Source organism: Haplochromis burtoni, unplaced genomic scaffold, assembly GCF_018398535.1.
Source record: "Haplochromis burtoni strain Fernald_Lab_line unplaced genomic scaffold, NCSU_Asbu1 Contig_497, whole genome shotgun sequence".
In the NCBI taxonomy this organism is placed as follows: Eukaryota; Metazoa; Chordata; class Actinopteri; order Cichliformes; family Cichlidae; genus Haplochromis; species Haplochromis burtoni.
The window spans coordinates 101973-117783 of record NW_024582858.1 but is presented as its reverse complement, the minus strand read 5'-3'; the positions used below and the strand labels follow the sequence as shown (position 1 = coordinate 117783).

At 41.2% G+C, this 15811-nt stretch overlaps 2 protein-coding genes across 4 annotated transcripts in view; both read right to left on the bottom strand.

Moving 5' to 3' along the window:
* pklr (pyruvate kinase L/R) overlaps positions 1-13591 on the bottom strand; it is a 19962-nt gene extending 6371 nt beyond the window's left edge. Inside the window, exons 1-7 of one of the 2 annotated variants that reach the window (XM_042213925.1) lie at positions 13513-13591; positions 5530-5694; positions 4847-4938; positions 4163-4294; positions 2464-2650; positions 970-1243; positions 61-211 (exon numbers count right to left, since the gene is read on the bottom strand). In XM_042213925.1, the coding sequence (XP_042069859.1) occupies positions 61-211; positions 970-1243; positions 2464-2650; positions 4163-4294; positions 4847-4938; positions 5530-5668 (975 nt within the window). In that variant the 5' untranslated portion in view covers positions 5669-5694; positions 13513-13591. Of the gene's footprint in view, positions 1-60; positions 212-969; positions 1244-2463; positions 2651-4162; positions 4295-4846; positions 4939-5529; positions 5695-11599; positions 11970-13512 lie in introns of those variants that run through there. The other variant, XM_005946636.3, reaches the window with a different exon arrangement.
* A 228-nt stretch (positions 13592-13819) lies between these two features.
* LOC102297086 (cytochrome P450 11B, mitochondrial) overlaps positions 13820-15811 on the bottom strand; it is an 18669-nt gene continuing 16677 nt past the window's right edge. The window contains exons 7-9 of one of the 2 annotated variants that reach the window (XR_006052964.1): positions 15118-15196; positions 14673-15015; positions 13820-13956 (exon numbers count right to left, since the gene is read on the bottom strand). Coding sequence is in view for 1 of the 2 variants with exons in the window: in XM_005946637.3 (XP_005946699.1) it covers positions 13846-13956; positions 14809-15015; positions 15118-15196 (397 nt within the window). In the remaining variant the exon portion in view is untranslated. The remainder of the gene's footprint in view (positions 13957-14672; positions 15016-15117; positions 15197-15811) is intronic. The other variant, XM_005946637.3, reaches the window with a different exon arrangement.

Sequence of the window (15811 nt, the reverse complement as noted above, 5' to 3'; positions counted from 1 at the left end):
TGTGTGTGTGTGTGTGTGTGTGTGTGTGTGTGTGTGTGTGTGTGTGTGCTCCTCTCTGACCTGTGTGGCACAGATGACAGGCTTCCCAGCAGAGTTGCATCTCCCAATCATCATCTTCTGGGCAATGAAGACTTTCTCCGCAGGGATCTCGATCCCCAGGTCGCCTCTGGCAACCATCACGCCATCGCTCTCAGCCAGGATTTCCTCAAAACTGACAGACAGATTAGAGGAAGGAGTGAATGTCTGGGCTCAAGAAGAGAGAGTTGGAAAAAGAGCACAAAAGGAGGAATAAGGAAGATTCTACACGTTATCTAAAAATTAGGTCTTCCAATTCAGATTTTTTTTTTGTCACGCTGCTTTTAGATCTTCAAAAGATATCGAGGATAGCGTAAAATTTTGATTTAAATCCTAAATGATCTGGATGAAATCCAAACTCCTATATGAGCAAAGAACAAAGAGACTGAAAGGAAAAGCAGGAAGCTGTGATGCTGATGTAGATTTAAAAGGGAAAAACACAGCTGCAGGACATCCAAACAGGACGTTTAACACCAAATATTCACAAACAGCTTAATTACTGTTAAGAATTCATCTTTATTATCTAATGTCTTTCTATTAAAACTGCAGTTAAACACTGTCAGCAGCTGGGGAGCAGCAGGACAAAGCATGAGATAAGTAATGGAGGTAAGAAGGCAGGGAAATAAATTATGTCAGGTATATTAATTGGCTGCAATAACTCACATGGACAGCCACAGAGACCGCTTATCATAGATGTGTAAAATCTAAAGTTGACATATGTTTCTCCTTCACTGACAGCTGGCTGTCCACAGGAGCGACAGATCACATCAGCGGTGGATTTAAAAGACCTGTCAAAGTCTCGTTGTGGAAGACTCATGCCGTCAGTGCCTGTTTGGCTAAAAATAACTCTGCAGAAATGGCATTAATTGGAAATTGGATTTTTCCAGGACTCACTTTTGAACTCCTTGCCGGCTTTCCACCTTGCTGATCACTTTAATATCTCGACCATGCGCCCCAAGAGCGCGACGCACATCCTTGACATCCTGGGCTGAACGGATGAAGCTGGCGAACACCATATCAACACCCTGAGCCACGCCGAACCTCAGGTCAGCCTCGTCCCGCGGGCTGACCGACTGCATGCCGATTAGGTCGCAGCCGGGAAGGTTTACGCCTTTACGACTGCAGAGCATCCCGCCTGATTCCACCACCGTGTCCACCCAGTCCGAACCTGACAAGAAAAATGTTGGAGATGCAGGGACTCACAAAGGAGTGGTGCATTGATACTATAAAAACATTCAGTAATACAACCAAAAATCAGAGCATGGGAAATTGCACAATTGTTGGATAATAAGGAAAATGCATTAGAAGTAATATATAATAATGGAACTCAAGAATCCATAGAAAGATTTAAAGTTATACGTGCATGCAGGGATGAAGGTTTATAGGCCTGTGGACATGTTTGTATCAGTACACTGGCCTGAAAAGTTGCATTCAGTGCATGAGATATATGAGAATGAGCTATAGAAGAATGCACATAAAACTGAAAAACCACCTCGCAGATAGAAAATGACAAATGTTCACATAATTGAAGACAAAGAAAGCCTTTGGACCGTGGGAGGATAAAGGAGCCTGAGGTGAAAATCCAAACAGGCCCAGGAAGAGCAGAGGGAGATAAACACACAAGACTGTGTTGATACTGTTTTGTTGACCTTTATTTTGGTAAAATTTGATTTGGATCCAAATTTATAGATGATGGTGGAGAAAAATTGTGGGCTGTGAGTAGGGGGATCAGATCCCAGAAAAGGTAGTCAAATATATTATAACGTATTATTTACATAATATCTGAATGGAACTTTTCCATCTCTCTTGCTAAATAAATATTTGAGCTGCTCTTCTGTCTTGTCCTTGGCAACAGCAGGGACGGATCCATAAATTGGCAAATTTTTCTGACAATTTTTATATTTTTATTGAATTACGACCACACATACTGTGTCCCTTCACACCATAGTTTCTCTTGAGCATTTAAAAAAAACAGACAAGGTTTTGAAGGAATTTATGGTGAGCAAATAATCACCAATTCAGAATCTGAACTCCTTCTCTGTTTCTTAGTTGAATAATAGCTTGTAATGCATATCTGAATGATTTTAGGGTGTCATATTGATGGTCTTTCACCTTTTGAATATAAAATAAGATCATCATTTTATTCTAATTACACATTTGCATGAAATTCATTATCAGCGTACGAATTCTGGCTTTATGTCCAAGCGTGTCCTCAAGCGTCCCAGGGACTGTTGCCAAATTTAAAGAAATAAATGTGTTCGAGTGACAGAGAGATAAATTGAAAACACAGTGCCTCTGGACACAGCTGTCACTGCAGATGTTTCTACAACGGCAATAAGACAGACATGTTTTCTGTAGGTTTGCTAAAGTCTGTGTAATGCACATTACCTATATCTAATACTCGGAGTCCAATGAGGCCATCATCAATGTAGATCTTTCCATCCTTCTTGAGAACTTTGGGCAGGTTGGGATAGTCCACCCAGATTATCTTTCCATCTGTCTTGTCTTTGTCACTCTCTGCTGTCACCACGCGCACATTGTTGCCCTTCACCAGCTCCACCTCTTCTTCCACTTTCTGTCGAAACAGATACGAGACACAAAAACCTCCAATTACTGCTCTTGTTGTAAGCAAACATACAGTAGTATTGTCATTTCCAGCAACTGAATTTTCTTAGACACAAGATCTCTGAGTGCTGCTGCAGAAAATCAAAAAAACTGACTGCGTTTGAACCGTGATGAAATCCGTGACTGGTTAATTAAAAGGCGTGCTGTGTTACAAAACGCCGGTGTGTTTTGTAGTGTTTATAATGAGTAGTTCTAGTACCTTATCTGAGAGGGTTTGAGTGGCAGCAATGATGAAAACACAAGAGACTTTGTACTGTACAGGCATGAAACTTTAAAAGGAACACACTGGCTGCTTTGTGCAAAGCGTTTGGTATTTACTGATGACGTAACAATTATATTTCCAAATATTTGAGAAGGCAGCACACTTGACGTAAGACAACGACGGACAGAATTAGAAATGAGTACATCGGAGGGACAGCTCAGATCGAGCAGTTTGGAGACAAAGAGAGACAAGTCTGAGATATTTTGGAAAATTGCAGAGGAAGGATAGTAGAAATACTGGGTGAAGGATTTTGAATATCTTGTGCTCAGGAAGGTGAAAACAGGAAGAACACATAAAAGGTTCATGGATGTAGAGAAGGAGGACGTGCAGGTGGCCGATATGACAGAGGAGGACAGTAGGGATACGGTGAGATGGATGCAGATGGGAGTAGGGAGTAGCCAAAAGAAGATTTTATGTCAAAAAGACAAGAATGGGATTCAAACATAGCATAAGTTTAAAAATTAACAGAATAATCCAAAAATATTTTGCACATTTCTACAAAAAACAAGCAGTCAAAAGTATACGTCTCAATGAATAATTCCTAACATGTGTTGAATGTTTTAAAATGTTGTTGATGTCCACGCCTGCTATAAATGGCCAAATATAGCATCCACCATCTTCTTAACCACTTATCCAGGTAGGGTTGCAGGAGCACTGAAGGATATCCCAGCTAACATACAACGTGGGCAGTCATTATTATATATAATAATGATTGACTGATTTATTGGTTGATTGATTGGTTGCCATTACATATATTCACCTACATATATAATTTTGTATGCTGTAAATATCTTGTCTGTTAAAAATATAAATGTTTAGTAAAAATAGAGTTATATTTAGCATGTGTTTAGTAACTCAAGTGCACCTTTCAATTAGTCTACCCAGACTCAGATCAAATGCCATGCAGAGTATTTCTGAAGCTAATCAACACACAAGGAGGTTTCCTGCAGCCTGGAGTTATTTGTTCAGCAAAGCAGACAGCAGGCAACAGCAACACGACCAACAACACAATAAGATGATGATGAAAAGGCAGATGAGCACACGCCTACAGCTGTTGTTTTTCCAGGAAAAGTAGCAACCTGTAACAAATGATGTGCTGCACCAAGGAATGGGCTTATTTTCTGCACCTCTTACACCTGACTGCATGTGACTGTTTGATTAGGTTTAGACTGTTTGATAGATGAAGCAAAGCATGCTCACCCCTTTAACTAATCCGGTGCGGATCTCTGGGCCCTTCGTATCCAAAGCGATGGCAACCGGTCGATAGTACAACGGGTCAGAGGTTATCGTCTCCACCGCCTCTCTGATGCTCTTGATGGTTTCACCGTGATACTGAAAGACACAGACAGGGAATCAATACCTGGCTGAGTGGAAAACCGAGGCGTGTGAACACAAATGCGCCACAACATTAAAACCAATAGCCAGTGAAATGATTCACATGGATCATCATCTGTTATCTGTGATGGATGCTGGCATTTATGTGGCTGTTACTTCATCACAAGCCATGTACCCACTCCCATCCACACATCCCAACTGCACGGGAGCAGCTCAGGGAACACAAGAAACAAAGACTGCAAGGTCTTCCAACTCCCCAGATTATAGTCTGATAGATGCTAAAGCAGCAAGTTGAGGTTAGTATCTTGCTGTAGGATATTCAGCATGTAGCCAGGGATCAAACCACCAACCTTCTGATTAGTAGATGATCTGTTCTACCTCCTGAGCCACAGCCACTCCACAGTGGGTGGCAGATACCACAAAACACCTCCAGATGTTCTTTCTTTACGCCCCTGATTGGTCAAAGGTGTTTTGGTGTCGTGAATAAACAGGCAACATTAACCAGGCGGTTTTAATGTTGTGGCTGATCAGCATGTGTGCCGTACGTACTTCATGTGATCCATGAGAGAAGTTAAGACGAGCGATATTCATTCCAGCCTTGACCATCTCCTGAAGTTTGGGGATCGATCGAGATGCCGGACCTGAAAGGAAAAAAGAGAGTGAATAAAAGAAAAGCAGTTTCAATAATCAAATGTTCATTCATTCGATGTAGGCTCCAAAAAACAGAATTTTATTTGTTTTCCATAAAAGGATCTTTAGGTTTTAAACAGCCACAATAAAATTACATTTTGGCTATTTTTGTGTATTTCCTGATATTTTATTAATAGCCTTATTCATGGTATAATTTGTTAATGATAGAATTTTTTGTTAGCTACAGGCAGACATTAAAATGAACTGTTTGCTTGCCTGTTACTTTATCCCTTTAATGAAAACCCTTCAGGGAGTGATAAACAAACCCATGTCCTCGCGAGGAATCAAAACATCATCTGGAAAGCCAGAGCCAGAGCCAGATGACTTAGGAGCCGTTTGTATAGTGTATTTCCTTCTAATTGTTTTTCATCTTTTTCTGGACAGCAAAAGCTTCAAACTGCATCAGCCAAAAAGCCTTGCCAACAAGCTAAAGACCACCTACCCCCTCCAGACGCTGGCTTTCTGACACGGAGCCAACAATGACACATAACAGTTGTCAGACAACAAACTTGAAACTGAGACTCACTGTCTGTCACACTCACCGATGGTGCAGATTATGCTGGTGTTGCGCGCTGTGATTGGCTCCTGGTTGATGTCCAGGAGACAGAGATGCTCCAGGAAGGTGTCAGCCATACTGGCGTCAAGCTGCTGGCGTTGGATGAAAGAGTCCGGCAGTGTCATCACATCGGAGTAGCGCCTGATGCGAGCTATAATGACAGAGAAACGCTGTCAGTGGGATGAAGTTGAGTCATGAAGCTCTACTGCCAACTGCACCTGTGAAAACCAAATGAACCAAACACTTCCGAGCGAACGAAGCGCACAATTTCAGTTTTAATAGCAAAAAGGAACAACACAGAATATGCTAACATTAAGAGATAAAACACAACACACACAGACCTGACATTAACTGCCACCAGCAGGGGTCACAAAGGTTTACATGCTGGTATTCAGCTGACTTATGAGTCACTACTGCGAAAACTATACACAGCTGCTCTGCTGATACGCTATACTTTACAAGCAGAAAAGTGGCATTTGAAAACAGAGATGACGACTGATAATATGGAGGCAATATAAAGGTTTTTATGCTGACATTTGAAGCTGGAAGCAACCGTTTAAGAGGCTGGTTGTTTTTCATGGAGCCACACACACACAACACACACACACACACACAGACACACACACACACACACACACACAGACAGACACACACACAGACAAACACAGACACAGATATTTACAGTCACTGGGACTGAAAGGAGCCAGCGGTTGCATTTCTGTTGTTACCCGCTCTGTCAGCTTGTGAAGCACAATAAAAACAAATCCTCCAGAAGCAAAAGACAAAGGAGTGGATGGATGAGCAAAAACCACATACCAGCAATAACGACTGTCACCACAGTAATGGTAATCGGTTGAACTATAAAGCTGTTATGACAAACATCAGCATTCTTGTGCACCCCCGTACATTTGATGAAATGTTCAATGTTTACTCTTACTTAAGCTCTGCTTTTGAAGTATCTGTCAGTCTGACAGCTGCTGCTGCTAGAAATGAAACTGCAAGAGTCAAGAGAGCGAACCAGACCAGTAAAGTTATGGGCATTAAAATCAATTCAACCAGCTGAAAATCTAAAGCAGTCCTTTATAGATCTGAGGTAAACCAGAGAACTTGGCTCATAATTCTACAGTTTCATAATGATGAGTGCAACCTTTCATTTGATCTGTTGATGCTATAACATCTCGATTATACCAATTTTAAAAGAAAGCTCTGATTTTGTAGATATCAGTGTTTCTGGAGCCAACCCCAGTCCCCTCTCAAGCCTTTCCCAAACCACAGCCTCAATTCATGCTCAAGCCATCTGCCATTATCTACTAGATATGCTGTTCAACCTATATGTAAGTAAGATGTTGTCCCAGCTAGTGAATTACTTTTTAATTATTTGTGGTGGGTCGTCTACCAATCGGAAGGTCGGTTGATCGATCCCCAGCTTTCACAGTCTATATGTGGAAGTATCCTTAAGCAAGCTACTGAACCTCGAGTTTCCCCCAATCTAGGCTTATGTGTGTGTGTGTGAATGTTAGATAAAAGTACAAAGTAAAAGATGCTGTGTGAATGTATGTGTGACTGGGTGAATGAGACTGGTAATAAGTGCTCAGACTAAGTAGAAGGTTTCTATATAAGTAGCAGTCCATATACCAATAATCTACGCAGTTTGAGCCATGTGCTACTCACACTGGGAAGATACCAGTAGGTAAAGCCTTTCAGCACCTTATCCCAGTGACTCCACAGCCACCAGTCTCTATGGCATCACTGAGCATCAACCTCAAGGGCTGAACAATGAACTCAAAGCTCAAGTGTCTAATCCTGCAGCTCATAAAAGAGCCGCTTGAATCTGGCTACAAAAGCACATCAATCTCCATTTCCCACAGTGGGCTGGGGCCATCCTGAACTGCGTTCTGACACCTTCGATCCAGTGAGCAATTAAATCTGATTGGCAGTTTAATGCAAACTACTGTCGAGCTTCAGCTCATCCCTCAGAGACAGTTAAATTACTAAATGGGGCCACCTGCACACCGCCTTCTCATCTCTGTCATGAATCCATGCATGTAGTTTATAACGTGGCCACAGTAAGGGAAGCAAGCATAAATGGATGAATTTTTAAAGTAGGCAAATTAGAAAGATGAAGAGAGCTATTAGAAAGAAAGGACAGGATGGGAAGACAAGAGATTATTTTCAAAGGTAAAGACTGCTCAGCAAGTGAGTGGAAACTTCCAGCTTAAATGCAGTATCCCCGTTCTTGTTAGAATTTTTTTTTAACCAAGCAGAGGATCTGCTGAATTCGCCTGGTTATTTCATATAGAGTAAGATCTATGACAACAAATACATGATAATCATTCCATGTTTTTCAGAGGTGATGCAGGACATTAAGTGCAGGTTAAACTGGGAAGTCTGCAATACTGTGGCTCAGTTAACTGTGATGGACCATGTTAGATTGGTACAAGACAGACTGTGGTATCCATGGTCACAGCTAGTTAGTCATGTTAGGTCATGGGTTGCAGCAGAGAGAGAGAGATGGTGCTGAAAGAATTTTGAATTGAACCCTATGAGAGAGCTCTGAAAAAATGATAGCAGAAGTATAACTTTCATAAGAGCAAGGTTTTAAACCCTTATTCGTGGGCAGCAATTGGGTGAATGTTTAAATTTTATTATTCAGATTTAACTGGATATTTTATACTTTATGGTATGAGATACCAGTGCTAAAAATAGAAGAACACACAGTGGATCGCCCAGAGTTCCGACGGCAAAATTATCAAAGCAGTGAGGGGTCATTCTGACAGACAGCAGAACAAAAAGCAGCCAACATCCAAAGAAGAGCTTTGAAGGTCCTTCAAGAAGCCTGAAGAATTATTTCGTTACTACTTAAAGAAATTACAAGAAAGGTTGCCTAGGGTAGCTCAAGCTGTGTTGAAGAATAAAGAAGGTCATACCAAATATTGACTTTCAATTGTGTGACACTTATACGCTGGACCTTGCTAACCAACAAAAAACAAACAAAACAAAACAAGGCAAAAGCCATAGCACCAAACTAAAGGCTTAAAAACAGGACTTTCTGAACACATGGGTGGCTACCTTCATCTTTAATAAACAGTTTATAGGCTGCGCCAACTGAGAGTATTATACAGGGAATGGAGCCCATTTCTTTCATTCAGAGCATTGTGGTACCTGACTAAGAGCTTTGCGCCAGTACAATGGAATCCATTTTAAAGGATGTCACAGTCAGTCGAGCTTGCAATTTCGGCCATCACAGAGACTAAAGAGCGTGAGGATGAGAGGTGAGTCCGACATAAGGTTTGTGTGAAAAGGTGAGGACAAAGACGGGAAAGAAGACAAGAGAAAGAACAGTGCACACATCACAGAAGAGCCACATTTTACAAGGTTGTTTTGCAACTGTCTAAAGGTTGTTTGCCGTTTTTTAAAATAGTATGCGTCAGTTATCAGTTTAAGGACTACGCCGTGAATGGACAAACAGAAACATGCAAGGACATAGTTTGCACTCTGCAAAGGAAATTCCCTGGTAAAACCAGTGAATGGCGGTTTTGTAGAATAATGTGAACTTGCAAAACTCGTCTATCCTGTAGATTCAGTGTCTGTCTGCGTTTTCTATTTCTCTCCTCTCCACCTCCCTGTGACCCAGTTCTGCCGCACTGCTGCACACATCATTACGTGTCCCACTGAGATCCTCTCCAGACACGTCCCAGAGAGTACACATGGAAACACACACATGCAATACATCCACCTGCAAACATCCAGACAAATGTACACACACGCAGGCACCTGTTACTGGAAGGCTGACTATAAATAGACATTAGGTCAAAGACACTAAACTTGCAAAGTATCAGTCAACACTGAGGCTTCATGACTGATTAAAACCAGTTATGGGTGTAACCCCAGTATACCAGGAATGAGCTGCACTTGGTCACATTTTCGGAGTGTTTGTGCAATCGATCAGTGAACCCACGGTAAGAGTGCAGCTATTTATCCAACTGCGGCTGCACTGAAGTTCAAAGGCATTTGACATCTGACTGTTATGCAAGTGAAAAAGGACATAATGCAAAAACGTGACACTGCACAATCAATGATATTACAAAAAAGGGATTATTTAGTATTTTTCCATCAAGATATAGGTTATCAATCACACGCAATATGTCTTGCCAGTTCATATTAAACACTAATCCATAGTGCTAGTACCAAGTTGGACATCGCATGCACTGACAAAGGTACTGGGAACATTCCAATGTTGCAGATTTGTCCTCATCTGCCTCAGCCCAAAGGTGCTCTATTGGATTGAGATCTGGTGACTATGAAGGCACTTGGAGCACACTGAAGTCCTTGTCATGTTCAAAAAACCGATTTGAGACAACTTCAGCTTTGTGGCTAGGTAGGCTGTGGTGTTTAAACAATGCTCGGCTGGTACTAAGAAGCCCGAAGTGTGCAAGAAAATATCCCCACACCGTTATACCAACAGCAGTCTGAACCATTGCTACAAGGCAGGATGGACCCATGTTTTCACGCTGTTAATGCCAAATCTGACATTAACATCTGAATATTGAAGCAGAAGAGCGTCAGAGGAGAGAGACTCATCACATCAAAAAGACTGATTACAATTTTTGTTTCCAATCTTCTACAGGCCAATTTTGGTGAGTCAGTGTGAACTGTAGCATCAGTTTCCTGTTCTTTGCTGACAGGAGTGGCTCTCAGTGTGGTCTTCTGCCGCTTCAAGATACCACTTTCAAGGCTCTCTTCTCCATTCTGATGCTGAGGTTGAACTTCAGCAGGCCTCACTCCTTGGTGGCTGCTTATTGGGGCCTGGAGCCTGGGGCTCGCTCGGGCCACTTCGGAGGTGGGGTGCCCCCGGCCTCTCGGCCTGGGGCTCGGTCACTCAGGACAGCTGGCTGCCGGCGGAGCTCACGGGCTCGTCACTGCAACTCCCCCTGGCTTCTGCTCCGCGGCTGCTGAGTGAGCCCTCATCTGGGACTCTCCTCAGCTCTTTCTGGGACAGTGGCGCGGCTGCCCCTCTGTTGGTCTTCCTTGGTCTCTTGTGTTCTGGGGGCCTCTGGATGTCTGGAGTTTTGATCTCCTCCATACCTGCTTCATGCCCTGGAGGACGGGGCTGTGGCCCCCCCACACCCTCTAGCAGATCATTACATGAAGGAACCTTTTAAAAACAAGCGCGTCCATGCTCACAGGTGTACACACGGGTGCTCACACACACAAACTACACCCTTTTTGGCTCCTACCTCAAAGCACACTGTGCGCTGTCGATATTACGTGCTGCACAATAATGTTTAATATTTAGTATTTACTGTTATATTCCCATAGATCATCGTGATGTTGTTTATTGTATTGCTCTCGTTTTCTTCTGCTTGTTTTCTTTTTTCTTTCTCAACAGGTGATCCAGGTGATTGATATATGTATTTTTTTGTCTGCTTATTTAGTTGGTTTTTGTTTTTTTGCCCTTTATCCCCGTCCCTCTTCTCCGCTGTTTTTCCCCTCTTCCTTTCTCCCTTTCTTTTCCTCATTCAAGTCTGTCCCGTATCTAGCAAGTGAAAATAAAAATAAATAAAAATAAAAAAGGTGAATCAAATAGACCATTACGGCAAGGCTGGGATGGTCAATTTGGTAAAGTAAATCCGTTGGGCATCTTTCTTTGCCTTTAGACAATAATTCTGATGGCAAAAGAGCCAAACGGGACAGGCAAAAAAAAAAAAAAAAAAAAAAGAACTTCAGCAGGCCAACTTGATCTTGTCTAAATTTATCTCTATCTGCTGAAATAGCTCAGTTGGAAAAGCGTTAGATGGAAGATCTAAAGATCCCCGGTTTCAGCAATTAGGAGTTACCCTTAAGCTTTTCTCCCCCCAAGATTAATAAGTTAATGTGTTTCTAAATGTACTAAATTGTTGTCATGTGGTTGGCTGATTTGATTATTGCAGTGCAAAAGTGAGAAGTTGAGCAAGTGTTCCTAATAAAATAGCTACAAGTGTAAAACATTCAATACATTTTCATTAAAATAAATAAAATCAAGCTAAACCTGTATGAGAATATATGAATGTGCTTACCCATGTTGAGCAACCCTTCCATTATAGATCCAAACCTACTGTTTCACTGTCCGATTCTTTCTCCAGTCTACTTTTGTTTTAGCTTCTCTTGGATTTTGTTGTGTAATTTATTTTCTCCCAATTTCTCAATCCAATTCCTCTGTCTTTGTCCTTTACAGCACTAATGTTATTGACTGGTCTTGTGTCACCTGAACAAGCCTGTTCATGTCTCTTTCATTCATCTTTCTTTCGCCCCTCTGCTGCCCCCTCATCTATCTCTCCTCCCACTCACACCATCTGGACTGGGTCCACACAGCATGCAACAGTTGCATGATTGGGCTGAGTTAGCATAAGAGAGCCAATCTGACCTGGCTACAAATGATGCTAAAAATGGAAAATCTTTGCCAGACTGGTAAGCCAACAGAGTACACTACAGTACAAAAGGACACCGGTGTCCTGCACCGTTGCAAATTATATAACCCCAACCTTGACCTCAGAATGTGAACTCCAAGCCAAACATATTTACTCATGCTATTATGTATTTGTATAAATTGTCAATGTATTATTAGTAGAAAATAACCAACAATAACTTCTCACTTATAAAGGAAAAGAACTAAATACATGCTTCACTGTAGTTCTTCCAATGGTTTTAGTTTGCTGTAAACAAATTATCTTCAACATTTTTGGAACATTTGAGAACAAATAATTATGCTTAACAAGTAGGTCAGTAAAGAAAACAGTTATCAGTTGCAGCTGAAGTTGTATAACCTGAATTTATAATCTGAACATTTCCAAGAACACCACTTTAACATTATTTCAGTGCGTCAGCACCATGAAGACTTTGCTGGAGATCCAGGAGGTCCCAGGATAACTGGTCACTTTTACATTGCACAGACCCCGTAGCTATAGTTACAGAGTTAAAAGGAAAAACGCTACACCAAGCAACATCATCCCAACTGTTTAATTTTTTTAATACTAGATTCTGTTTTCTGATGGAATTAAACAAGAAACCAAAATAAGAAAAAAGTTTACAGCTGGAGTAGAATAAACACCATCCACAATCTGGCATTCCTAATTTATTTCTTAATAATTCCCTATAGCTGATCTGTTGGGAGCAATAACATAATTAAATAATTATCAGCACACGACGTATAAAGCTTTTGCGAAGAAATCTCTCAGAGTAGATATTGGGCCTCTTCTTGCTTCTCGCATGCTTAAATGGATGTAAATGTTATTCCCTCTTTCATAGTGTTTATTCACAACAGCAGCTATTAGAAATCAGTAGGACTGATAAGAGGTGTTATTGAAGACTAAGACTTTGAAAAATGAGGTTACACGTAGAGGCGACGTGGCTTGTAGTTAAGGAGCACTTTGCGTCTGCGCGGAGCCTCACTTTGCAGAGCTGAGTCCGCGCATAGAGTGGACTGGTGGGTGTAAATCGTTAGCCAAAGGACAAACAGCACTTTGGTCCTGAGTTGACTGTTTAAAATCTAACCCTGCAGCCATCTAACGTGCAAAGCACACACCTCCGTAACATCTACTAATGCTACGCTTGCAGTAATTATCAGACGGGGTAAAGGTCGATTTTACGCATTGGCACCAAAGTGCAACTTCAATTTGCAATATGAACTGAATACTCGAACAGCATTGTTCGAGTATCAAAACTCCCCCCCCACGTGGCTCCTGCATTGAGTTCTTTTTAAACTTGATCGAGAGTTGCAGGAAAAAAAGAGGAATACACAAAGCGATCAATAACCGCCGCAGCGACGGAAATAATCTGCAAGATTTTTTTTAGCTATAAAACAAAGAGAAACAATCATAAGAGGTGGATACAGGAGCGAGCCCCGATAAGCAGAATTAAGTAATTACTTGGCCCAAACAGCGTATTTTCATTACGATGAGAAGTTGCAATGTTTAGAAGAGAAGTAACGAACCTCTCGGATCTCTCCTCGAGCAGGTAACAAGTGCTGGGTGAATAGGGGCAGGGTACAAAAGTAAATGAATGGGCAGGTGTGAGCTTTACTGCCACCTGATGGATATATGTTAATGCTGCACCTGTGGGTGCTGCCTTTGTCACGACGAAAACAATAACAACAGTGGATAAAATTCATCTTTATTTATCTTCATTCCAATGCAAAGTGTGTAAGGACGTTTAAAAAGCTCTTTATTAGGAATAATCGGAAATAAATTATTAAAGCGCGCAAACCCTACGTGATTAAACTTGTCAAATGGTAACAGCATGACTCTCCTCTGAGCATGTGTGTGTGTCAGAGCTTGCTGAAAGTAATCCTCGGCGGAGTCTCGGGCTGGAGGATGAGGGTGACTGTGGTGTTGAGGTCCTCTGAGGACGGCACGCTGAGATGGAAGCTCAGCAGGATCTAGACATGCAGAGAGGGAGGAGGCAGGAGAGGGGAGGGGTGGAAGCATCAAGAAAGAGAGGAAGAGAGAGCAGAGACGTTTACAGGGATTAAAATCATGCTACAGTGAGGGGCGGAATAGAAATAGGTGTATCTGCTCAAAATGCTTTCGTTTCTCTTCGGGTGAACTATAATTTAATGAAACAAACTTTACTTCGCATTTATTTGAGAGATTTTCTTACTGGTTGAATAAACATATTCCATCTAAAGTTTTAGGATTTGAAAACAGTGTTAAACTTTACAATTTGTTTTTTTCCTCCATTGATCACCCTGTTTCCATGAAACATGAACCAATGAAGTTGCCCAACACTGCAGGAGGTTTCTTGTTATTAAAAGGGAGTTTTTCTTTCCCACTGTTGCAAATTGTTTGCCTGTAGTGATTGTTGATTGTTGGAGTTTCTCTGTTTTACTGTAGGGCCTTCACCTTACAATATTAAGCACCTTGAGCCAGCTGTTCTTATGGTTTGGAACTATATAAATTCAAGTGTATTGAATTGAACTTGTTTATAACTAATGTTTATAACTATTAATGTAGCTATTAACTTCACTGTAACCAGTAATGTAAAGTGGTCCTTATAGGGAACCGAATCATTAATTCACTGCAAAACAATGATTTATAAAGCACTGAGTGAACTGAAGTCTTCTATTCTTTTAAATGCACAGCTTTTACTTCTTACCAGCCTTATAACTGAGCTCTCATGTTTCCACTTCTTCCTGTCCTCTTGCATCATTGTCCTTTCACTTTCATCCCATCCCAAAACTTGCTTTCTTGCTTCCTTACTCCTCCCCTTTCACTTTTTTGCTGTCACTCACATGCATGAGAAAAAGTTGCATCTCGCTCTCAGCAATCCTCCTCCCGACACACTGCCTCGCCCCGAAGCCAAATGCCAGTGAGCGAAATCCTGCGGCTTCCACCCTTTGGCCCTCTTCTCTGCTCCACCGGCTGGGGTCAAAGCGCAGTGGATCCTCAAACACTTTTTCACTTCTACCCATTGGGTAAATACAGGCCTGGACCAAAGTCTGAGGAGAATTCACCACCAAACGCATGTTAGTCAGATGAATGTATATGAATGTCTATGTGAGTGCAACAGAAAGAATCAGAGTTACAGTCCAAACACTCACCCCAGCAGGTATGTGGTAGTTCTGGAGAACGATGTCTCTGACTGGATACCGCTGCACTGTAATTCCCACCGGGTACAACCTAAACCAAAAGCAATCCAGACATTGAAAGCTTAAAATTTCTGACACATTACCTTTGAATCCTCCATTAGTTGAGTTGTCTGACATAATCAAGATTTCTGGTAATCAATTCTCATTTAGGTGCCTTTTGATAAACACAGACACTCAGACAGCTGATGATTTTTTTTTCCATACATGAGTTGAAGGAAAAATTAGTTTCTTCTTGTCTATATATAATATGTGTCATACATTAATTACTGTACAATATTCCTGTGTGAAATTTCCAGTGACAACTTTTGATTATTATTTAGAAAAACCCTGTAGCTAGCTAGGGTCAGGGTCATTACTGGTCGCATGAGGTGGATCTGGACCCTACAGAGGGTGCACAGGTAGTCCAGCTTAATTCCGTTGTTTTCGTTCAAATTCTGTTCTTTTCATTCAAATTCCATTGTTTGTTCTCAAATTCTGTTCTTTTCATTCTAATTCTTTTTTTTTTATATAATTCAAGTATTTATTAGATTTTGCATTTTATAACAGCAAATACAGAGATGCAACAACCAAAAGCAAGAAGCAAACAAACAAAAACAAACAAACAAAATAAATAAATAACTAAAATAAATAAATAAATAAATAAATT